At 37.3% G+C, this 25,683-nt stretch overlaps 1 protein-coding gene across 3 annotated transcripts in view; it reads left to right on the top strand.

Moving 5' to 3' along the window:
* Positions 1 to 20,336, top strand: part of TBC1D8B (TBC1 domain family member 8B) — a 68,856-nt gene extending 48,520 nt beyond the window's left edge. Inside the window, exons 11-21 of one of the 3 annotated variants that reach the window (XM_081223282.1) lie at positions 1,246 to 1,363; positions 2,529 to 2,814; positions 3,776 to 3,905; positions 4,446 to 4,544; positions 8,685 to 8,753; positions 8,926 to 9,166; positions 9,955 to 10,020; positions 11,911 to 11,994; positions 13,491 to 13,547; positions 14,912 to 15,003; positions 16,812 to 20,336. In XM_081223282.1, the coding sequence (XP_081079408.1) occupies positions 1,246 to 1,363; positions 2,529 to 2,814; positions 3,776 to 3,905; positions 4,446 to 4,544; positions 8,685 to 8,753; positions 8,926 to 9,166; positions 9,955 to 10,020; positions 11,911 to 11,994; positions 13,491 to 13,547; positions 14,912 to 15,003; positions 16,812 to 17,207 (1,638 nt within the window). In that variant the 3' untranslated portion in view covers positions 17,208 to 20,336. Of the gene's footprint in view, positions 1 to 1,245; positions 1,364 to 2,528; positions 2,815 to 3,775; positions 3,906 to 4,445; positions 4,545 to 8,684; positions 8,754 to 8,925; positions 9,167 to 9,954; positions 10,021 to 10,342; positions 11,588 to 11,910; positions 11,995 to 13,490; positions 13,548 to 14,905; positions 15,004 to 16,811 lie in introns of those variants that run through there. The other 2 variants (XM_081223281.1, XM_081223283.1) reach the window with 2 other exon arrangements.
* Positions 20,337 to 25,683: the final 5,347 nt, after the last annotated feature.

Raw genomic sequence — 25,683 nt, 5'->3', positions numbered from 1 at the left:
CTTTACTGAGAAAATAGTAAACCACTTGGATGAAGATTTATATACAGAGATATTCATTGCAGTGTTATATATAATAATGAAGAGTTGAAATCAACCTAAATGTTCAATAATAATAGAATAGCTAAATAATTTGTAGTATATTCAACTTAATAGATTTTTTACGGTCATTAAAAATACTGTTTTAGAAGACTTATTTAATGGCATTGAAAATGTATAATATAATGTTAAGTGAAAAATCAAACTTTAATATACAGTTTGGTCTAAATTTTAGAAGGGGAAAAAGGAAATACAAACACCAAAAAAGTACATCAACTTGTTAATGGTGGTGATCTCTGGGTAGGTAGGATACAGGAGATTTAATTTTCTTCACACCTTTCCATTCTTCCCAGATTCTATACATTTAGGGTTTATTGCCTTTATAATAAGGGCTATGGCCAAATGTTATATAAAAGTTGTGATCTGACATTTGTATGGAAGATAGATTAGAAGAAGGAGAAAGTTAGGGTGGTAGTGGGAACGGAGAGGATAAAGAAAATCTAAAAGACATTTTAGGAATTCCCTGGTAGTCCAGTGGTTAGGGCTCTGCGCTCCCACTGCAGGGGGCACAGGTTCAATCCCTGGTCTGGGAACTAAGATCCTGCATGCTGCGTGGTGCAGCCAAATAAATAAATAAATAAAAATAAAAACAAAAAACATTTTATAAGAAGAAACTCTAGGATGTGAAGACAAATTGGATGTGGCAGATAAAGGGTTTCTAGCGTGATCAAAATTAAGGTAGCAAAGAAGAGAATCCTATTTAATAGAGGAAAGATTTAGTTTTAGGCACAATTGAGGATGATTGACATCTAAGGGATGTTCTCCTGTAGGTAGTTGAAAATACAGATGAAGTTTGTTTCTCCAATATTAGTATGTCCTTGAAAGTATGTAGTGTTTCTTTTAAGACTTGGTGATAATTAATATTTTTTACTCATTGAAATTAGTCTAAATTTAGAGAGGTTTTACTTATTGTGTGCTATGTTCATGATATTACTGCTTCATTTTCCTTGAACATACCATGTAAAATAACTGATTAGCAAATGTTAGTCTGACTTCACCTTGTTTTGCTTTGGACTGGCTCAGAGTTCTCATGTTTCCATTATGATTACTCTCATAGTTGTTGTTATTGCTGAAAATTACTATGTTTGAATAAGAAATGTAATTATTACCCCAACAATATTTATTTATTTATTTTTCTATGAATTTTAGGCAATGAACATTTTGACTTCAGTGTTGCTTCTGTATGCAAAAGAGGAAGAAGCTTTTTGGCTTCTGGTTGCTGTATGTGAACGAATGTTACCTGATTATTTTAATCGTCGAATCATTGGTAAAAAACAAAACACATATACAAACACATATTTCTTTTCTAAACAATTTATAGGCCTCTTGTCTATCCAGTTACCTATCAAATGGAAGAACTGATCAATTAAGTTGCAAAATATACAAAATGCAAGCAATATCAAAATGTCACATTCACTGACATGCTCAAGAGAAGAGCTTTTTGCACTGAACATATGAATGGAAAAACGTATTATTTAATACATTCCTTTTTAAAAATAAAGTGCCTGGGGCTTCCCTGGTGGCGCAGTGGTTGAGAGTCCACCTGCCGATGCAGGGGACACGGGTTCGTGCCCCGGTCCGGGAGGATCCCACGTGCCGCGGAGCGGCTGGGCCCGTGAGCCACGGCCGCTGAGCCTGAGCGTCCGGAGCCTGTGCTCCGCAACGGGAGAGGCCACAACAGTGAGAGGCCCACATACTGCAAAAAATAAAAAAAATAAAAAAAAAATAAAGTGCCTGGTCTGTTTCCTTATAAAATAGAAGTTTTAAGTTTACTATCTCTGTATTGCTGAAACAGTGGTAATCTGAAGCATCTGGAGCTACTGGAAAAATTTTAATAGTCTCTTGATGAGAGAGAGATTTTAATCAGCTTAAAATCTCCACACTTTTATGAATTGTATAGATATATGCAAGCTTTGAAAGGAGGATCAAGTTCTTAGTTTGTTACTTATATAATATTTTCTTCAGTCATCAAATATTTGTAGATCCATGACCCCCTACCTTAAAACCATAGGTGGTCTCCTTTGTACCCTCATAAGCCTTTGGTGTCATGGCAAGGTCGTTGATTGTATTGTCTTGTGTTATAGTTATTTGTCTATTTATCGCAAGTTCCATTAGAGATTAAACACTTTGAAGATGAGACCATTTAATTAATTGGTGTATCTCTTATAGTACCTATTACAGGTTTCTGCACATAATAAAGATTCCATAAATAACTGTTCAAATGAATATGAATTGAGTTTCTCAAGTGCTTCTTGATGCATGATACTGCTAGCAGATAAAGAGATGTGTGAAATATAGAAAAGGCACTGAAGAAGTTCATAATTTAAGGAAGAGAAATGAGATATATCAGCCTACTAATAGAAGTGGGAAGGTATTGGAAACAACTCCTTTAGAAAGGTGTTCATTTTAAAATTTCTTTTTATGTTCTCCAGGTGCCTTGGTGGATCAGGCAGTCTTTGAAGAACTTATCAGAGATCACCTTCCCCAGCTGACTGAACATATGACTGATATGACATTCTTTTCCTCAGTTTCTCTCTCATGGTTCCTCACACTTTTTATTAGTGTGCTACCTATTGAAAGTGCAGTGAATGTGGTGGACTGTTTCTTCTATGATGGAATAAAGGCCATTTTGCAACTGGGATTGGCAATACTTGACTATAATTTAGACAAACTTCTGGCATGTAAAGATGATGCTGAAGCCGTGACAGCTTTAAACAGGTACTGTGAGAATCATAACATTTAAATCTGGAGATCCCCTTAGAGCTTATGTTGTTCAAACCCCTTATTTTATAGATGAGGAAACTGAGCCCTAGAAACTTTAAATAATTTGCCCAAAGTCACAAAAGCTGGCTGAATGAAAACGCTAGGCCTGAAGTCCACTCCTCTGTTTCTAAATAGAATATAACAAAAGTAAGTCAGTCACTTTGAAGTAAACCACTAGGTTATATATACATTTACATTAACATCTAATATGGTTGATTCAGTATGCTGGGACTTTCATAGTCCCAGTTCAAACTATAAAGTGTGTAAGAGTAATTTGAGGGGTGGGAAGGTGGTTGATAATATTAAATGTCCAGTGGGGGGAAATTGTTCTGGTTTTCAAGTGGTTTCAATCAGGTAAGCTGAGCTTTATTTTCCTGGTGCCTTTTCTGTGAATTCTATTTTGTATTGAAACACGTGTGGGGTGTGTGTGTGTGTGTGTGTGTGTGTGTGTGTGTGTACACTGTATATGTTAAATGAATGAATATATTATTATTTGGGTAACTTATAATGGTGCATCAAATCCCATTTATATACAGAGCAAAGTATAAACATCTCACTCTGGTATTTAGAACTCTCAATGTTAAGGCCTCAATGTATCTCTCTTAAATTATTTCTCCTCACGTGCCTCTACATACCCTATATTCCACCCTTACTGGGCCATGTAGTATTTTCTGAGAACTCTCTGAGCCTATCTGCTTCCCCATGCTCTCCTCCCCACCTCTGAAGTCATTTCATCACCACCCCATTTCCTACTCCTATGTCCTCCTAATTCCCAACCATCTTCAAATTCTACTGCCTCATAAGACTGTCTCTTGTCCTCTCGGTAGAAATTAATCTCGAACTAGGGAGAAATTAGCTGTCATTTTCTCTGTATTTTACTTCTACTGATTCTTGTATTACTGTCACTTTTGGATAGGTTCTTTGACAATGTCACTAATAAGGATAGCCCGTTGCCTTCAAGTGTGCAGCAGGGTTCAAATGTAAGTGATGAAAAAAGCAGTCATATTAGAGTGGATATTACAGATTTGATTAGAGAGTCAAATGAGGTAAGTTTTTCTTATACCATAAATATAATTACATAGCATATTTAAAATGATAGATACTATAGTTATATCTCTAGTGGTATATTAAGAGTAAGATAATAATACAAGTAAAGATGTAGTAATGTAAAATCTGACTTCACTTTAAAAATGAGTTCTATGAACTGTTCCTACGTTATATAGCCTCCTCTGCTTCAGTTTGCTTTTCATTAAATGAAACTATTCACATAGTTTTACAAATAATGACCACTTTTAAATATCTGTCACTGCATAAAAAGGTGAAAAATATTCTCTTCTTAGAGACTAAGAATTTTACCAGCGTTCTTGTACTTAGTCTAGACCCATATAGTAGATGGAATCCTCTCCTGTGAATATACAGAAAAACTGAAACGTGGGAGGTGAAAATTTGCATAATCACTGAACAAGTTGGGAAAATAGCTAGAAATAGAACCAAGGCCTCTGAGAATTGAATCTGATGAAATTCAATTGTAAGAGAAGTGGATATTTATTATGAATGAGTATCCACTGAAATCATATTTCTTGCAGAAATATGGGAATATTCGCTATGAAGATATATACAGCATGCGCTGTCGAAATAGGTTGTATGTGATACAGACCCTAGAGGAAACAACAAAGCAGAATGTGGTGAGTATCCACCCAATGGGAGAAAACCAATTGGAGCAACATTTTTTTCCTGAACTTCATTTAAAAAATTATCATTTCATGTGAAGAAAATAAAATAACTATACATTTGAGCTAGATTCTTGCCACAGCTTAGCTTACTGTAAAATTTTTGAGAGGAAATAAGTGATTTTCTTCTGGTTGAAACATATTGGTTTCTCCAACATGTTTTGTGTTATGTGACCTTTAATATTGAATGCTATGATGTAGGCATTTAAGCATAACATATTTGTGATGTGCTTCATCAATAAGAACAGCTGACCTACATAGTAGTCTAGGCTACTAATATGTATTATTATCCTTGGATACCCAAGATAAAGTGAAAAAGGAATAAACAGTGTGTTTTAAGTACTCCTTTTTAGTATCTGGATGACTACATTAGAAGCTGTTAATATTGGTTGCTTCTGGTGAGTGGGATTAATAGATTTCTGGTTGGAAGAGAGAGTGTTTTACTTTGCTGTATGAATCCTTCTGTGCTGTTTGAGCTTTTATCATGAGCATGTATTGTTTCTGTAAACCTACTTGCTTAAAGGTTAAGTCCTCAGAGGTACAAATCTGGGAAAATTAACATTTCTGAATACGTGCTCATTGTGAATAATTCAAACATTATAGAAATGTAAAAAAGTAGAAGTTTCCTACCCCAGGAGTAACCAACATTAAAATGATTTGGCATGTATCCTTCCAGATCTTTTTTCTAAATATCTATAGACATAAATGTGTATGTGGTGGGGGGGAGGGGGACAATATAGCTTTTCAAATGAGATCATACCAGTTACTTTGTTCTGCAACTTTTTTCACTCAGAGCTATATCATGGTCATTGCATATCATTGCATACCTCACTTTTCTTAATGCACTGAATAGTATACCACAGTATGGGTATGCTATACTTTACATAACTATTCCTTGTTGATATGCATTTAGTAGGTCTCCCTCTCTCTCTCTCTTTCATTTTAATGTTTTTTCGCTTTTACAAATAATACCTTATCTAAACAACATGGGTTTGAACTGCACAGGTTCACCTACATGTAGATTGTTTTCAATAAACATGTACTACAGTACTACAAGATCCGTGGTTGGTTGAATCTGCAGATGTGGAACCATGGATCTGAAGGGCCAACTGTAAAGTATATGCAGATTTTTGACTGTGTGGAAGGTCAGCACCCTTAACCCCCGCGTTGTTCAAGGGTCAACTGTATATCATCTAATCTTACACATTTGTAAGAGTATTTCTATAAGGTGGATTCCTGGAAGTGGCAACTGGGTCAAGGGGTGTGCCCATTTAAAAATTGACAGGTCCTGCTAAATTATCCTCTAAAACATTTGTATCAAATTATAATCCCACCAACAGTGTGTAAGAATGCCTTTTTCCCCACACTCCCACTAGCGTCACATTTTAAAAATATTAGTGGTATTAATTCTTTGTCAATTATATTTGTGGCTACCATTTCCCCCAATCTTGTTGTTTCTTTAATTTTTATGATGTATTTCAGAGTATATAACTTTCAAAATTTTATGTAGTCAAATCTCTTTTTTTTCTTACATATTGTGCGGGTTTCATGTCAAACTTAGCAAGGCCTTCCCCATATAAAATTATATAATTTATAAACATACTTTCTCATATTGGCTTATACTACTGGTATTGCTTTGGTTTTTGTTTTTGTTTTTTAAATTAATTTATTTGCTTATTTTTGGCTGTGTTGGATGTTTGTTGCTGCGTGCGGGCTTTCTCTAGTTGCTTCGAGCAGGGGCTACTCTTCATTGCAGTACGTGGGCTTCTCACTGCGGTGGCTTGTTGTGGAGCACTGGCTCTAGGCGCACGGGCTTCAGTAGTTGTGGCTTGCAGGCTTTAGGGCGCAGGCTCAGTGGTTGTGGCGCACGGGCTTAGTTGCTCTGCGGCATGTGGGAGCTTCCCAGACCGGGGCTTGAACCTGTGTCCCCCGCATGCAGGCAGATTCCTAACCACTGTGCCACCAGGGAAGCCCTGTTTTTTTTTAACATTTAGATCTTGAATACACGTAAAGTATATATTTTGTTTATAGTGTGATATAGGACTCTAATGGTATTTTTTTTCCAACTGAAATAGCCCATTATTTGAATACCATTTATTGAATACTCCATCGTTACTGTACTCTACTCTGCCTTTTTTTTTTTTTTTTTTGCGGTATGCGGGCCTCCCACTGTTGTGGCCACTCCCGTTGCAGAGCACAGGCTCCGGACGCGCAGGCTCAGCGGCCATGGCTCACGGGCCCAGCCGCTCCGCGGCATGTGGGATCTTCGCGGACTGGGGCACGAACCCGTGTCCCCTGCATCGGCAGGCAGACTCTCAACCACTGCGCCACCAGGGAAGCCCTACTCTGCCTTTTTCATATGATAATATGGGTTTATTTCTGTATTTTCTTTTTTTTTTCTGTAACACCACACTGTTTCTTTTTCTTTTTTTATTTATTTATTTATTTTTGGCTGCATTGGCTCTTTGTTGTTGCACGTGGGCTTTCTCTAGTTGTGGTGAGCGGGGGCTACTCTTCCTTGTGGTGGGCGGGCTTCTCATTGTGGTGGCTTCTCTTGTTGTGGAGCACAGGCTCTAGGCACGTGGGCTTCAGTAGTTGTGTCACACAGGCTCAGTAGTTGTGGTGCACGGGCTTAGTTGCTCCGTGGCGTGTGGGATCTTCCCAGACCAGGGCTCAAACCTGTGTCCCCTGCCTTAGCAGGCGGATTCTTAACCACTGCCACCAGGGAAGCCCCGCAATGTTTTAATTATTGTGGCTTTATAGTCCATTTTGAAATCTGGTAAGGCTTTTAATATTCCTTTTTAATATCCATTTTAATGATGTCTTTTTAAATGTCCTTTAGTAAGCATTTATTGTTTTCATTATATAGATCTTACACATTTCTTGTTGGGTTTGTCTACTCCTATATATTTTATGGTTTTGTTACTAATATGAATGAGATCTTTTTTCTTTACATTTTATAATTTGTTTATTATAGTATATGTAAAAGCCATTGATTTGCACATGTTGCTTTTTTTAAGTAGCTGTGTTACTGACTCTCATTAATTCTAATTTTTTTCAGTTGAATTTCTGAATAGACAAGCATATCATTTCTAGTCTTAGAGTTTTGACCCTTCCTAATATATATACCTCTTTTCAGTTTTTTTGTGTTACTGTAGTGGGTAGGACCTTCAGAGAAGTGTTAAATGATAGCAGTGGAAGCAGCCTTCCTTGTCTCATTCTGGAATTTAATAGAAGTGCCTCTAGTATTTTATTGTTAAGTATGATACTTGCTGTTGATTTTTGAAGGATGCCTTTTAGCAAATTAAGGAGTTTCATTCAGTTTCTAGGTTAAGGGATTTGGGACATTTTTAAAAAATCTATATTGAATGTTAACTTTGATCAAATAACCTTTCCATATCTTGAGGTTATATTTATTAACGTAGTAAAGTACATTAAAGAATTCCTAATATTAGACTTCCCTTGGATTCTTGAAATGAATGAGTCCTATTTGTTCATGTTGTATTATTCTTTTAATATTCTGCTTTGATAATTTTCTTAAATAGTTTAGCTTGGTTCTTTATATCTGTGTTAAAGTGACATTGGCTTACAGTGTGTATGTGCTAACTTTAGTTTTCATATTAGAATTGTGCTCACGTCATAGAATGGATTTTGGAACAAATCATATTTTTCTATGCTCTGGGATAGATTATGTTTTTTGGCACAGAGAGGGAATGTACATCTCCCAGTGCCTTTGAAGTGTTTAATGACAACCCCATGTGGTGACTTGACAGATTGCTTATATAGCAAGACAGGAATATATGGAAAAAACTATAGAATATTGTTGCTTATATTTATAGACATTCAGTGGCTGTCCTTTGGCAGTTATCTCTGGATATGAAGAGATGAAGGTCAAATTACATATCAGAGTAGAATTGAGCTATAGTCTATGTACAACTTTTTAAAAGGGCAAAATAGGTACATTTACCTTTGTTATTCCTTTATAAAGTTAAAAAATATATATTTTATTCTGGCAGAGGGAGATTTCTAAATAGATTCAAAGAGAATTTCTGTGCTGAAGTGTTAAATTCTAAATTGCTTTTAATCCTTTTAAAGTTGCGTGTTGTATCACAAGATGTGAAATTGAGCCTTCATGAATTGGATGAACTTTATGTCATCTTTAAGGTACTGTTTTCCTTCTTTAAATGAAAAATAATATTCTTAGCAGAATTTTACCACAACCGTTCAACTATTTTATCTTTAATTACTTTAGTAGACATGTTTAAAAGAAAAAAATCTTATAAAGTTACTTTTTCTGATATAATGACTTTGTTTTTTTTTTCCATTTCTTAAATAGAGAGAGTTGTTTTTTTCTTACTATTGGTGTTTGAGTTCTCCAGTATTGAAGCACCATGATCCCAGTCTGTCATATTTGGAACAGTATCAGATTGACTGCCAGCAGTTCAGAGTGTTGTATCACTTGTTGAGTCCCTGGGCTCATTCTGCAAACAGAGACTCACTAGCTTTATGGACATTCAGATTGTTGGATGAAAACTCCGACTGCCTTATAAACTTCAAAGAATTCTCCTCTGCAATTGGTAGGATGATGTCCAATAATCTTTTTTAAAGCAAAAAAAAAATAAAGGTAGCCCTAGAAATACTTAGTACTGCCTATCATTGCCAATTTAGTCAGATTTTATCAGCCTGATATCAGATTTTTTATCAGATTTACATTGTCTCCAACTTTAGCAATAACTGGACCATTTTCTTTGTTTGTTGCTAAGTCTAAATATATTCATCTCATTTTGCCCCAACCCTCTCAGAAAAGCAAGCTGTTAGATGTGGATGTTTTAATAGTTAACATGAAGGAAGAGAATGTCCTGATTTTCCCACCTTCAGGCACATGGATTCTTCAGGAGGACGTTCTCCCTCAGTAAAAATCCAACCACATAGCCTAGAAAAGCGGTAGAAAAATATTCAATGAATATTTTGTGCCTGTAGATAGTCCACTGGTTATATCATTCCTTTGCTTTTCCAGACAACCTAGCATGCTTTCTTATCAGGGATTTCCCCTTGAAGAGGAGTTCTCTCCTCAGATGAAGCATAAGGCCTCATTCAAAAGAAAAAGAAAATTTTAGATTGGGATTGGGGGAAAGAGTTCAGCAGAAGAGCATTTTATTTATCCCTCTGATAAAGGGTATTTTGCTTATATACTTCAAGGAGTGAATCTGGCCTACTGGGTAGTTGTTTAACAGTTAGTTTAAGTAACAGAAGGTTTCTGAATCCTAATTCCTGGCTAGTATCTGTGTCTTAATTAATCTGTGTTGCTGGAATTGATTGAATGTTCTTTGGCTGTGATTATTTGCAATTTAATTTTATTGAACAGACATAATGTACAATGGAAGTTTTACTGAGAAGCTTAAGGTGCTTTTTAAGCTGCATATTCCTCCAGGTAAGAATTTAACAGTTGTTAGTAATGTATAAGAGTTGACACCATTTTAACAAGTATAATTACAGATATCATTCCATTTTAACAACGTAATTTTCCATATGATATAAGGTCATTACTTCATTGTGGCCCATGGATCATATTAGCAATATTTTTGCTGATATATAGTTACACTGACATCTGTGGAAGAGTTTCTGTGCAACAGATGGGTTCACAAGTTTCCTTCCTGTTAGTGTTCAATCAATTTAATGATAAGTAGTTTGTGTGTAGGAACTATCATTTGAATATTGTCATAATGTTGAATTTTTATTGTTGTTGTTATTAGAGACTTGAATTTAACTTTAGACAAACTGCCAAACTTGTGAAATACTACAAATTATTCAGAAAAATGAGACCAGGCAACAGGGATATTAAACATTTGGAAAAGGAAGCAAAATAGGGCTTCCCTGGTGGCACAGTGGTTAAGAATCCTCCTGCCAATGCAGGGGACACGGGTTTGAGCCCTGGTCCTGGAAGATCCCGCCTGCCACAGAGCAACTAAGCCCATGTGCCACAACTACTGAGCCTGCATTCTGGAGCCCATGAGCCACAACTACTGAGCCCGCGTGCCACAGCTGCTGACCCTGTGCTCTAGAGCCCGTGCTCCGCAATAAGAGAAGCCACCACAATGAGAAGACCACACACCGCAACGAAGAGTAGCCCCTGCTCACCACAACTAGAGAAAGCCCGTGCACGGCAATGAAGACCCAATGCAGCTAACAATAAATAAATAAAATAAATAATTTTTTTTAAAAAAGGAAGCAAAATAAAAGCTACCATTTATTGAGCACTTGCTCTGTCGAGGTGTTTGCTTTACGTGCTTTCTTTTATTTAGTTCTCATGATATCCTTGAAAGGTGGTATTATCCTTCCAATTTTGATGATACGGAAACTAAGGGAAAGGTTAAATTTGCTGAAGATCACATAGCTAATAAATTGGTTAGCTGAGATTCAAACTGAGGTCTGACTCCAAAGCACAGGTTTCTTTCTATTCTACCATACTGCCTTAATGTTACCACATCATTCCACTTTACTTAAGTATTTCCCTCTGACCTTAAGAGGCAGCCTTTTCCAGGCCTGATCCATAATTGGGAAACCAGTCTTAGACTTTAAAGGAACATTGCAAAAGTACCTTTTAGCTTAGATAGGGTGATTCACACATACACAAAAAGTACCTCATAATTTGTCTAAAACTACACCTAAGATCTTTTAGAGCCTTCCCGGGATAACTGGGAACCATTCTTTACCAGACCAGAAATCTAAAAGCCATCTTTAACCCTTCACAAACTCAAATCACAATCACAGCATTTAAAACAAAAGACAAACCAAATAATAACTATGAAGGACTTTACATTGTCAAGTCAAATTAGAATGTCTAATATTGCCATGGAATGAATATGCTTTCAATAGAAGGATCAAAAATAGAAAAAAACACTGTGTATCTGTTAGAGCACTCAACTTCGTGTTTTCCTTCTTATTAAAGACATTTTTAAATGACTGAGGTCACGTTTTCAGAGATTCCCAAGTGCCAGATTTTTTAAAAAATTTTTAAAACTTTTAATTTTATATTGGAGTATATCCGATTAATGCATATTTTTAAATTTCAACTTGTAGTGGCTCTTGGAAAACTATTAAAAAGCAAGAAATTTGGAGAAATAATAGAACTCAGAGTGATCAAGTAGTTCTTGTTATTTGCTATACGGTAGAGTAATACTACTTCCACATTTCTTCACATATGTCTTTCTTTGACAGGGACCCTTTGTTTGATTCTCTGCCCCCAGATTTAATTGATCTATTATAGGACTCGTTTCTGTCCCTCATTGTTATAAATGTGATTTGGGTTATCTGTTTTCAGCTTATACTGAAGTGAAGTATAAGGACCCTTCAAAGGGAGATGAACTTTCCAAGGAAGAACTACTTTATTTCAGTCAGCTCCATGGTAAATATCTGTTTTAAATTTATCTGTTTTGGGACTTCCCTGGTGGTCCAGTGGGTGAGACTCCCTGCTTCCAATGCAGGGGACCCAGGTTCAATCCCTGCTCAGGGAACTAGATCCCGCGTGCATGCTGCAACTAAGAGTCTGCATGCCACAACTAGGAGGTCCGCATGCTGCAACTAAGAAGTCTGCATGCCACAACTAAGAGCCCACATGCTGCAACTAAGAGCCGGTGCAGCCTAAATAAATAAATAAATTTATATCTTTTGATGATTAGTCACTCAGAGGTCTTTCTGGCTTAAACATTCTTTACCCAGCTACCACTAGTAAAATTTGGGTTAATTATACCTTATACTTCTTTTGTGCTACCATAACACTTAGCACAGTCCTAAATGCGTGGTAAGTACTCTATAAATATTTGACTGATTAACTAAACTACATTTTGGGTTTTGATTTATGGAATTTCTTGTTTACTGGAGAATTAGAAAGAAAATGCATTTTGTTTCTACTTCTGTAGCAGAAATTCCTAAAATGTATCTGACCATTTTTTATGCCTTGTTAAAATGCGATGAAGACAATAGAATCTTTGATGATTGAAGGTCATAGCTGTTATTCAAACAGTGAATGCTTATCATAAATCACTGTAGGTGTAGGAGACCGGGATGAGTCTGTCTCCAAGACATAATTTGGAAGTGTTACGAGCTAATTTTTGTGTCTTTTGCTTCTTTTTCATAAATATAAATGTCTTAAAGAGGGATAAGTTCTTATTAATGTATGTTTATGTTACTGTATGTTAGTGTTTGAAGTGACCTTACAAATCATCTAGTCAAGTCCCTTAATTATATAGAAGGCACTGAGGCCCAGAAAGGAGAAGTGACTTGTGTAAGAGTTTTCAATGAGGTTTTACCACAATCAGGACTAGTAGCTCAGTCTTTTGACTTCCGGTGTGTGTGTGTGTGTTTTTTCCCTAATAAAAGAAGTAATACAATTTAATTCAAAGAAAATCACAAGGAAGAAAATACCACATACCACCCAGAAATAAATACTTAATATTTGGTATATTTCCTTCTAAGATATTTTGTTTGTTTGTTTTTTGTGGTACGCGGGCCTCTCACTGTTGTGGCCTCTCCTGTTGCGGAGCACAGGCCCCGGACGCGCAGGCCCAGCGGCCATGGCTTACGGGCCCAGCTGCTCCGCGGCATGTGGGATCTTCCCGGACCGGGGCACGAACCCGTGTCCTCTGCATCGGCAGGTGGACTCCCAACCACTGCGCCACCAGGGAAGCCCTGAGATTTTTTATATGGATTTTTCCCCAGTGTTCTTTTTAAAGTTCTTGAATACTTTGCCGTCTAATGATAGGAGGTCAGGTTAGCTATAATTGGTTTGATGAATTGAAGAACATAAAGTGTGCTTATAAGTCTTTATATAAAATGTTATTTTACTTTCAAAAGGTATTCGTTAAATATTTTACAAAATGCAATTGTTCTCTTTTCCTCTAGTTTCCAAGCCTGCAAAGGAGAAGGAAGCAGAGTCAGCAAAAAACAGCCCTGAAAAAGGTATATGATCTAGGGGTATCATTTAGTTTTAATTATTGTTTTTGTAAATAGGGTTAACTACGCAAAGGGGAAACGTGGATTCCTTTTAAAGTCTATTGATTGATTTGTCCTGAGAGCTTTTTCAGTTCCTTTGTTTTAGTTTAACAATTTCTTCTTCTTCTCTTGATACTTAAGTCTCAGAAGTTATAGAAAATACAATTGTAGATGACCCATATTTATTTAATTTTATTATTTGAAAATATTAATTTTAATTACATAAGTAATAGATAATCCTTATAAAAGGAATTTAAATGGTACAGAAATCCTCATACCCTCTCCCAACCCCACCCTGAAGTAAATGTGAAAACATTTTGGTCTGTATTCTTTCCAGACCTGTTTCGATGTATAAACAAGTATAGACATCTCTCTTCTTTTAAAAAAGAAACATTTCATAAATATTGTTCTACAATTTGCTTTTTTGATTTTGTAGTATATCATGGACATCTTTTCATGTCAGTACATTTGGATCTACCTTATTCCTTTTAATGGGTGCAGAGTATTCCACTGTTTGGTTGTACCATCATTTATTTCAGAACTAGCTCAATATTGATGAACATTTAGGTTGTTTCCAATTAATTATATTGCAAACTATTCTTCAACAAACATTTTTATACTTACATTTTATAATACTTTTGCACATATTTCTTTAGGATAGGATAAGTTCATAGAGGTATGAGAATGCTGGATAACAAAAAATATGCACATTTAATATTTTGATAGAGGTTGTCAAATTGTTCTCCAAAGGTGCATCATTCTTTTTATGTTTTTGAGTAACATTTAGTTAAAAAATAATTGCTGAAGATCTGCTTAAATCTGATAACTTTGCCAGGTTGTTCAGTATATCCTAGTTTTCTAAGAGATCTAAATAATTATTAATAAAGTCCCATTAATATCATTGTGATTAAACTCTTCAAAGGAATGAATGAATAAGTACGGTTTTGAATTTTTGAAAAAGAGTCACCATAGTATGCTATGGTAACTGCATACTAAGAACATCATATAGAAGCTATTTTAAACTTAGTGGTATGCATGAGAACATCTACATGAAATTTACATCATGTACTGTTTAATCTAAAAGGCATCCTTCTTCCTCTAGTCCCCAACCTTTCCAAAGTAAAAGTTTTAGTTTAACGGAAGTGGAGGATGTATTTTGAGAGCCAGTGAGTGAAATAAAAAGTATAGTCAGATCAATTTCTGGAGTAAAAAATGTGGAATCTTATATCTCAATGAAATATCTTTCGATCATAATTGTTCTTTTGGGGATTTGGGAAAATATATTGGGCTGTTCATTATGAAATGGTTTTATTCCCCTCATTGAGGAAAAGAAAAAGTTGATATTCAAGCATATCTAAGTCAATGGCAAGATGAACTTTTGAAAAAAGAAGAAAACATTAAGGATTTACCAAGAATGAATCAGGTATAGTATTTTCAAAGAAAAATTCTGGTTTACTTGTGTGTTTTTGTATAAATGAACGTGGGTGTATCCAAATCTAAAATAGCTAACACGCTGTTACAAAAATAAATAATCTATGCATCATCTCTGTAAGTTTCAAATGAGTATAGAAGAGTGGGAGTAAATTTTTAAATGATTTTCTACTGTAAACATTTAAATGCATCTAGAGTTTCATTACAGTCCTCTGCTGTGACTTTGTACCTATAGAAAAGATGTGTGTGTACCATATATTTCAGTGTTTTTCATTTCCCACTTTATTAGAAGTGTTCACTTATTCAGTAAACATTTCTTAGTGCCTACTAGATGACATGCCCAATGCTAGGTAGTGGGAATAATAATTAAAATAGTTCACACCCTAGTTCCTAATCATCTTGAACCTGCTCAGACAGTATTAATGACTACTATTGACACAATTCTTTTTTTTTTTTTTTTTCCAGTACGCGGGCCTCTCACTGTTGTGGCCTCTCCCATTGCGGAGTGCAGGCTCCGGACGCGCAGGCTCAGCGGCCATGGCTCACGGGCCCAGCCGCTCCGCGGCATGTGGGATCTTCCCGGACCGGGGCACGAACCCGTGTCCCCTGCATCGGCAGGTGGACTCTCAACCACTGCGCCACCAGGGAAGCCCTATTGACACAATTCTAAATCCATCTCTTTCTTACACACTATTCAGTCATTATATGTTCTTTTATTTTTTTAATTAAAATCTGTTGGTATAGGGACTTCCCTGGCAGTCCAGTGGTTAAGACTCTGCGTTCCCAGTGCAGGGGGCACGGGTTCGATCCCTGATCAGGGAACTAAGATCCCGCATGCCACACGGCGTGGCCAAAAAATAAATTTAAAAAAATTTTTTAATCTTTTGGTATAGATACTGAGGATTCCCAGAACATTACCAAAATGCGAAATATGAAATAGCGTAGTTTTTCTCAGTGGACTAGGTAATTTGATAGTTAAATAAGTACTTTTTAAAATTAATCATGATATATTTATTCTAAATTTTTAATAAACAGTATTACAGACTAAGAAAGAGAAATAAAACTTAAAGTATGGTACAATATATTTTTATGAAGTTTATCTATTTGCTTTTTATTTACATATAAACTTTTCTGGTAGCATGATTGACTTATAGGACTTTTGTGTTGGAATAGTTTCTTTTTTAATTGACAAACATCTTCTACGAATGTCTATGGATTATCTAGAGGCAATTAGCAGGCAATCCAGTTTATTTCTTTACTTGGGCCCCACCTTAGCCTTTAAAGAGAAACATGTCCAAACGGGCTCCTTAGAGCTACCTTGTACTACTAGATAGGTCCCAAAACATTCTTCCTTATATTTAAGTCATTCTAGTTGAGCTGCCCACTCTAGCCCTTTGGGGAGATCAAGGGGAACTCATTCTTAATCTGTTCATTAAGATTGGTTAATGAATGAATGATTTACATGTAAGGAAATATGTGACTTTGCCTAATTAAAAGTACCACCTAACACTGACGGAATGCTGGCAGATACTGTCCAAGAATTATTGTATATATAATATATGTGTATAATTTACTGTTATTAGGCAACAGTTGAGAAGACTTAAGTGGAATTTTCTTTCATGGTTCATACCCATCTTTCTAGAATCAAGATTTATTTGTGGATTAATCATCAGTTCTTATAACTTTTGTGGTGAAGGTTATATGGTACAAATTCTAAATAGAAGACTATTCACTTCTAAGTTCTCCTGATATTTGCTAAGTCTAATATCAAATGTGATATTTCTAACTTGTGTCTTCTAGTTACAATTTATTCAGTTTTCAAAGACACTATATAACTTATTTCACGGGGACCCTGAAGAAGAGTCATTATATCAAGCCATTGCTGTTGTAACCAGCCTTTTGCTCAGGATGGAAGAAGTTGGAAGGAAACTCCATAACCCTGCGTCATCAACCAAAGGATTGTCTGGTGCAGTCTGTGCTTCTGGAGGACCCAGTGAGGGGCAAACAGAGAGCCACTTAGAGAAAGGTCCCTCCTCTCTCAGGGAAGAACCTCAGTGGTCATTTGCATTTGAACAGATTCTCGCCTCTTTGTTGAATGAACCAGCATTGGTGAAGTTTTTTGAGAAACCCATAGATCTAAAAGCCAAACTAGAAAATGCAAAAACCACTCAGTTAAGTTCTAGAACCAGGAAGTAAATATTTTAACAGGAATTGCTTATTATAGACATTTACCAAGATTCTCATAGGCGTCAGCTTGATTCCTAGGGGTAGGGATCAGGGATTTATCTTGTTACCAATGTATTTGAAGGTTAAAAAGAAGATATTTGGAAGCACAATGATTCATTCCTTTGTGGTGTTATCTAATTTTGATATTCTCTAATACAAATATACTTTTTATATTTCACAAGGTATGCAGTATCAGGGGGAGTATGCTAAATGCTAAATGTTACCACCAGAGGGCACCACCATATCACTTTTAGCAAGGAAATTACTAGTTTGTGCTGCTATTTACACATGAATTACTGATGATTTTTGAAAATGTGGTGTTATGTTTGAGTGTTACTGATGCTGACACATCATATTGATAAATCCTACTTTCCAAATTGCCTCAGTCCTATTAGAATGCTTTAGAAAAGCAGGCTCTTAGATCTGTAGCCTTAATTATCTAGAAGATTACCATATGGGAACCTCATTTTCACGTTATCTAACTGAAATAATATTAACTTTTTAAAGTTAATCTCCTTCAGTCTTCTAATAATAAATGACTTTTTAATGAATTCTATCTTCTTCCTACCTGAGCAGTTCAGAAGCTGCTGACACACTTGTAGCTCTGTTACTGATAAAAATAAAGAACTCAAAACTCTGGGCTGATACAAGGAAAAATGATTTTGGATTTGGATTTGAGGTGGTTAAAGCCAGCCAATTCAGAAGGGTTAATAAACAGTACAATTAACTGTGTACAGGTCTCTCATTAGACTGAGAAATTACTTGAAATTCCAAGCACTGCTCTTTGTGGCATTTGTCTCAGAGTAGCTTGAGACTGCTTTGGTTCTAGTTTTAGATTTTGGATTTTCACCAGTCGTATTTTAAGTTACATTAGATAGACTGAATTATTGTATTAGTCTGGCAAGTTCATAAAGTATATAGGCATAACTCATTTTACTGTGCTTCACTTTACTGCGCTTCATAGATACTACATTTTTTTGTTTTTTGGTTTTTGGGTTTTTTGGCTGCTGCAGCTTGCAAGATTTTAGTTGCCTGCAGGGATTGAACCCAGGCCCTCGGCAGTGAAAGTGCGGAGTCCTAACCACTGGGCTGCCGGGGAATTCCCACAGATACTACTGTTTTACTGAAAATGAAGGCTTGTGGCAACCCTGCGTTGAGCAAGTCTATCAGTGCGGTTTTTCCAACAACATTTGCTCACTTTGCATCTCTGTGTCACATTTTGGTAATTCTTGCAATATTTGGAACTTTTTCATTATTATTATGTTTGTCATGGTGATCTGTGATCTGTTTTTTTCCTTGTGGGATTTTTTTTTATTCAAACAGAAAGTCACAAAAATTATTATCATCCTCATCAGTTCACTCAGTCCCATGTAATTAATTTTTTTTTCATCTTGATCTTTTGTTAGCACTTTTATGAATTCATCAGTTTTCCATTAGAGTTCTGAAAATGCTTATTTATTCAGTTCAGCAGTATAGTCAGTTACCAGAAACCTGTACTTGTCAGAGTCTTTTCCATGAATTCCTTGAAGATGAAACCCTTTTATAGGAACATTTTTGCAAAAGCATCAGAGTGCACCCATTTACTGTCTGTAAATGACAAAAAACTTAAATGATCAGTGATCTTTGATGTTTCTAATATGACTCACTGAAGGCCTAGGTGATGGTTAGCATTTTTTAGCAATAAAATGTTTAAAGTATGTACATCGTTATTTTAGACATAATGCTATTGCACACTTAATAGACTACACTATAGTGTAAACGTAAGTTTTGTACGCCATGGGAAAACAAAAAATTCGTGTGACTCACTTTATTGCAATATTTGCTTTCATCGCAGTGATCTGGAACCAAACCTGCAACATCCAAGGTATGCCTGTACTTGTGCGTGATGATTGTTAAGATAATGTATAGAATTTTGGCATCTATCTAAAAAGTTGTAATCTATTTCATTTAGATGTGTAATTTCTATATACTTTATGCTGCTTATATTTCAGTCATTACAATGAAAGTTCATTTAGAGATAATGGGCTTTGTTAGCACTTTAAAGAAAAAAAAACACACCTATCCAGTCTTCTGTGCTGTTTCTGATAAGAACAATTTATTAATCAGTTGATTTAGGAAATTGTGGAGAGAAGTCATCCACTGGAGCTTCTTTCTTCACAGAAGACTTTGGTTTTAAGCCTTTTGACTTTTCAGAGTTGAAACAATGAAAGGGTAGATATCCTTTAGGGTGACCCAAGAAGTCTCCCTTTCTGGAAAAGAATTGGTATAGTCAGCCTTTGGCAAGAATCCACTGTGAACAAAGCCTAACACAGAGGGCTTCATCACCACAGGATATGTTATTTTCAGAGATATTCAAGAATTTTCAAGTTGACCCTTTAAAAATTTTGTAAATTGGGCTTGGCCAAACACTTACTAGTAGTGTCTTGAAAATTATTTTGTCAACTTTGTCTTCTCAAGGAAATTACCACTTAAAGAGATAGTTGGTAAATAAACATCTGTGCCTTTTCTCAGAAATTATTTGCCTGAAACATGTCCAAATTTTAGAGTTTAGTTAATGGTTTATATGTGAACTATCACACATCTGCTATTAAGCAATGATTGTTAAATTACACTACAATAGCTCTATAAAGACACAAGGCTCTATGCTTATATACAAAGACGCTATTGCACATACTTTGTTGAACATTTTGTCAATTGTATTTACAAAAAAGATACTTTCTTAAGAACATACGTTATTAATATTTGGTGATTTTTAAATCAGAATATTGAAGATTACTTAGTATTGTATTTTAGCCTAGATTAATTAAAATTGAATACCTAAAGGTTTCTGAATTGCAGAAAGATTATAAATGCAAGTTAAAAAGACAAACATTTATTTTCTGAGCCTGCAGGAGACATAAGCTGAACACATAGTTTTGTAGTTGCTACCTTGTTAAGCAAACGGGTTGTTCTTAATGTTTAAAATCTTATGTAGTTGTGTCACACTGAACCAGTGCATTATACCTTATGCATTAAATTGTTATAAGGTGGCTTTACTGGTCTTTATAAAAATACATGTTATAAATCTGTTAAATAAATATGAAGAATGGCTTACTTAAAGATCTATTATTTATTATTTATTATGATGTACTTTTATGGATACTTACTATTATTTATTATGATGTACTTTTATGGATACTTAACTCAGTTATCACTTGAGGACTTCCCTCCTATATTAGTTAAGGTTCAGTTGCAGAGAAAAGAATTCATTCTCATTAGTTTAGGCAGGAGAAGATTTATTACCAGATATTAAGTGACTTACAGAATTATCAAGAGGACTGACTCTAAATTGAGCTTTCAAGAACAATTTCCAAAGCTATACCACAGAACCAGGCCACCAAGGGAGTTGCTAATTCTTCTGCTGTTAGGAAACTGCTACTTCCTACTCCATGATGAAAAGCCAGCACTACAGCTGCTACTTCCAGAACCATGCTCCACCTGCTATGATTTATACCAGCAAAATGGATGCCAAGCATCCTGCCTCTCAGCACCCACAAGCTAGTGGCTAAATTGCAATAGAACAACCAAACATCTGAACAACCATGTTTACCAGCAGAAATGGCAGAAACTTAGCCTCCACCTTCCTTCTGCCATTTAAGTCTCACGAATGTGCATCTCATTGGCCTGTAATCGCTCCAGAATTTTAGTTGCAAGGGAATCTGGGAAATGTACTCTTAGCTTTTTAGCCCCTGCAGTACAGGAAGGCACACTAAGAGGCTGGAATGGACATTGAGCACTATATTTGCTTTCTCTTGCTGTGTAACAAATTATCACAACACACATTATCTCATCATTTCAATGCGTCAGGCCTCTGGGCTCAGCTTAGCTGGGTCCTCTGCTTAGGATCTCATAAGGCTGCAAAATCAAGGTGTCAGCCAAGCTGGTTCTCATGTAAAAGCTTACCTGGGGAAGAATCCACTTCCGGGCTCACTCAGGCTATTGACAGAAATCATTTCCATATGGTTATAGGTCTAGAGGCCCCAGCTTCTTGTAGGTGGTCTCCTGGAGGCCACCCTCAGCTCCTAGAGGCTTTACTCAGCTCCCAGCAACTGCCCTCAACTTCTTCAGGCTGCCCAACCTTGCTATGTGGGCTTCCCTCAAATGGCCACTTACGTCATCAGTCTAGCAAGGAGAGTTTCTAAAGCAAGTCTGCTAGAAAGGTAGTGTCTTATATAATAAGAACCTAGGGGCAGGACAGGAATAATGACGCCGATGTAGAGAATGGACTTGAGGACACGGGGAGGGGGAAGGGTAAGCTGGGACGAAGTGAGAGAGTGGCATGGACACATATACACTACCAAACGTAAAATAGATAGCTAGTGGGAAGCAGCCGCATAGCACAGGGAGATCAGCTCGGTGCTTTGTGTCCACCAACAGGGGGTGGGATAGGGAGGGTGGGAGGGAGGGAGATGCAAGAGGGAAGAGATATGGGGACATATGTATACGTATAGCTGATTCACTTTGTTATACAGCAGAAACTAACACACCATTGTAAAGCAATTATACTCCAATAAAGATGTTTAAAGAATAATAATATAGTCTCACAGTAGTGACATATCCCCTTTGCCATATTCTGTTGGTTAAAGGCAAGTCACAGGTCCTGTGCACTTTCAAGGGGGGAGGATTACACAGGGCATGAGCATCAGGAGGCAGGGGTTACAGGGGGTGCATTGTAGAGTTTGTCCACCACCAGCATCTACGTTATTCACCTCTTTTCCCACACAGCACACCCTTCTTCCCATACTTCTACAGAAGAGCTAATAGCATCAGTGGTATGCTGCTGCCTGTCATAACATAAATCTCCCTCACACCAACAAAAATGCACTAATCTTCTCTCCAAGGGAAAATCCAAGTTTCTGTTGGTCACTTGGATCCATCGATGGGTAATGTCCACTCCTCCTAATTCAGTCTCAGTCCCATCTTGATATCCTGTAACATGTGGACTAGAAAAAGTTGACTATAATCAACTCACCGTACATAAAATAGTAGAGGAGAAGTAGGGAAATAAGTTGCTTACTCTATATAATTATGTACCTAAAAGAGAAAGGCAGAAACTATGGGTAGCTACTGCATTCCTCATTTCTGCAACTGGTCATCAGACCATAGTTGTGTTTTGTTTATTTATGTATTTAAATGATACAATAAATTAACTACTTTTTGGTGAACAATTCTATGAATTTTTAAGGCAGGTATGTATTCCTGTGACCATCACCACAATTAGAATACAGAGCACAATTAGAATTCCCTCACCCCATAAAACTCCCTCATATGGTCCATCTCTTCACAGTCACCACTCTCTCCCCACCCCTAACAACCACTCATCAGTTTTCTGCCCAACATATAAAAGACCGGCTGTTTGCTTTCCCAGAATCCCTGCCCCTTGTAGCCATGTGACCAAGGACTGGTTAATCAGATGCTTCTGCCTGAATTTCTCAATCTATAGCAAAGCAGGAGGGAACGTGGAGAATACATTCTGGTGGCAGTGGTGGCATCTCCACATCAACACTGGTTCTGAAGTAGGACTTAAAGTGCTTGTGGATGCCCAGACTTTATCCCCCTTTTTTTAGGGGGGGGGAGCTTCTTAGTGCATCTGTGAGCCCCAGCAGTTCAATAAAGTCTTTTTCTGCTTTTGCCAGCCAGAATCTATTTCATTGGCTATCTAAAGTAAGATTGATACAGGTGACACCAGGAGCCCTGTAGCACTGAATCACTCGAGGTCAGGTAAGCAAGTTATCCTGGTAGCTACACTCCTGGGCTTTCAGTCACCAGCAGAAGGGCATTTTATCATTAATCTCACATTATGCTGCAGCTTCCATTTCTGTCATCAGAACTATACATTTTCCGCCATCCCGAAAGCACCAAACAGTAGATTTCCTAGCCTCTAATTCTGTTTGTCTTCCTTTGAGGGTAATGTCTTTTCTTTATGGCTGCTTTTAAGATCTTGGTGTTGCTAATGTCCTGCAGTTTCTTATGATTTATCTAGCTTTTAAAAAAGTCATGTTTGCCATTAATTATTAAATTTTGATTATCAACTATCATTCTCCAAGACCTGCATACCTTTTGCACAGGCTAAACAAGTAAGTTAAATGAGGATGTACTAGAAATCACCTCCCATCTCACATACACACACACACATCCTTCAGATCTTTGGTGGGCACTCATCTGTGTGATTTCCCCAGGGATACAGTATTGACAGATACAGTGAATTCTACCTGGCCCTTTCTACCATAAATAGCCCTGATTACACTGGTCAGGGAGCAAAAGTGGTAGGTCTGCCAGTGGCTGAGTATTGCTATTTCAAATATTCATTCATAAACTAAGAACCATATGATGTACTTGCAGATCCACCGGACCCACTGTAGATGGATTTAGTATAAAATTATATTTCTTAACTCCATGAGCCCTGACTCCGACCAATGGATGACCGTTGTGTTCTAAACTCTCCCGCTGCCCCCAACACTGGTCCCGGATGAATGTGAGCTCATAGTCAGTGTCCAAAAGACTGAGAAGTGAGTGTTTCCAGTTGCCCAGTGCATGGCTACCCTGGTAAATGACCACAGGCCCCTCTGGCTAGAAAGAAAAAGGAAAGCTAGGAAGAAAATCTACAACACATGCTTATGGTATTGCTGAGTCCTTCCTCAAGGGTCCCTGGCTTTCCCTTCCAGGGCCTCTGGGTGTGTGAACTGACTCAGAGCTGCAAATAGGTGAGACTCATATCGAGCAGGACCCTGCAGAGCTCCTGGGCACACAAAAGCCTCCCTGTGTCCCCCATTTCTTGATTACAGGAAATAGGCTTCATTCAGCCTCCATGACCTTCCCTGGGTTCCAGGGAGCAGGTTCAAACAGTTGCTAATCAGGGAAGGAAGGGGATGCGAGACAAGGAAGGAACAGTCAAGAGAAACAATAGTGCAGCCTTGGGGCAGGGTCCTGGTTCCCCCTTGAGGGACATATATTACAATATCTTTGACCTGTTTGGCAGTTACTGAAACTGCCACTAGCTGGGAGAAGTTAACTGTATGCTGCCCACATGCACGTAGACCCCAGACCAGCTGGAACCAGAAGGTTGATGATGCTGACGACCACTTACTTCACCACCAACCAATCAGAAACATGTCCACGAGCTGATCACGCCCTCTTTGAACCATTACTATAAAACTTCTCAGTACCCCCTCCCGGTTGGGGACACACAGTTTGAGGGCATTAGCCACTGTGGCCCTCTTTGCCTGGCAAAGCAATAAAGCTATTCTTTTCTGCTTCACCAAACTCTGTCCGAGATTTAATTCAGTGTCAGGGTACAGAGGCAGGATTCGGCTTCAAGAGGCCATGAATCTCCATCATAATAACTCAGATTAGATCTTTATTCACCAGAGAGAACTGTTTCGGCTATTCAGATCAAGTAGGAATTAGTAGGTTGCTCATCTATTTCCATCTAAAGGATCTGAAGAACAATTAGCCATTACCAAATTTCTCTGCAGGTCAAAAACATTCAGCTTACTTCTCTGACCATGCTTCTGTCATGTTTACCATGGTCGCCCCGTCTCTGGTCATTAAGTGCTGCCGCTTGTTCTTTGCTATTCTAAGATCCCATTATTCTCATTGAAATTAGCAAATTACTTTCAGTGGCAGCATCTCTCATCTCTATGTCTGGCCTACTCAAGACTACCACTGTAGCATGTTCCAAGAGTGATAAGGCTCCTTTCATCAGTGTATTTTTCAATGTCTTGGGGAAGAGAACATCCCCTAGGTCCCGTTGGGGGACATGGTTAGGATGTAGGTGAGTGGATCATATATCATAAATGTATTCCAATGTTTCTATTTCCTTAAGCCTTTGGAGAACTTCCTCTACATTATACCAAGGATATCTGGCATATCAACTTCATTTACTATGGGCTAATTTTCAGCCTTGTCTTCAATCAACCAAGCAAATAGAACCACTGCCAATTGGGCAAGCTAGTAATTGAATTCAGAACCTCTGGTAAGTACTCAGGTGTTGATATATTTGGCCCAATCTAAAATTACATTCCTTCCTCCGAAGTATAGTATCCTTAAAATACATTCCCACACATATTCTCCAAATTTCTGCCATTATAAGTTAGCAAAATTTTGCAATTTCCTCCTTCCAGTTCAGACTTATATTTGTATCCTTGGAGCATACTGTGTTCTAACTCTAGTTATAGGTATGGAAGCCATGAGAGGTGGTAGGCATGGTACGTGAGGAAAACTGGCATTCCCTTGCAAGTAACCTGAGGGTGTTCAGGCAAGGCAGGACTAGCCTCATCAAACTAGGGATGCTTCTAGGGCAAAGAAGGCTCATTGGTGAAGTACTTAGAGTCATCTGAATTCACCCAAACATCCTCATTTCTATTCTAGGAGGTCTCATCTAGCCAAACAAATGCCCTTACTTTCC

The sequence above is a fragment of the Mesoplodon bidens genome, assembly GCF_964165515.1.
Source record: "Mesoplodon bidens genome assembly, chromosome: X".
Classification (NCBI taxonomy): Eukaryota; Metazoa; Chordata; class Mammalia; order Artiodactyla; family Ziphiidae; genus Mesoplodon; species Mesoplodon bidens.
Note: the sequence above shows the minus strand (reverse complement) of the source record. Positions and strands in the feature narration are given on the sequence as shown.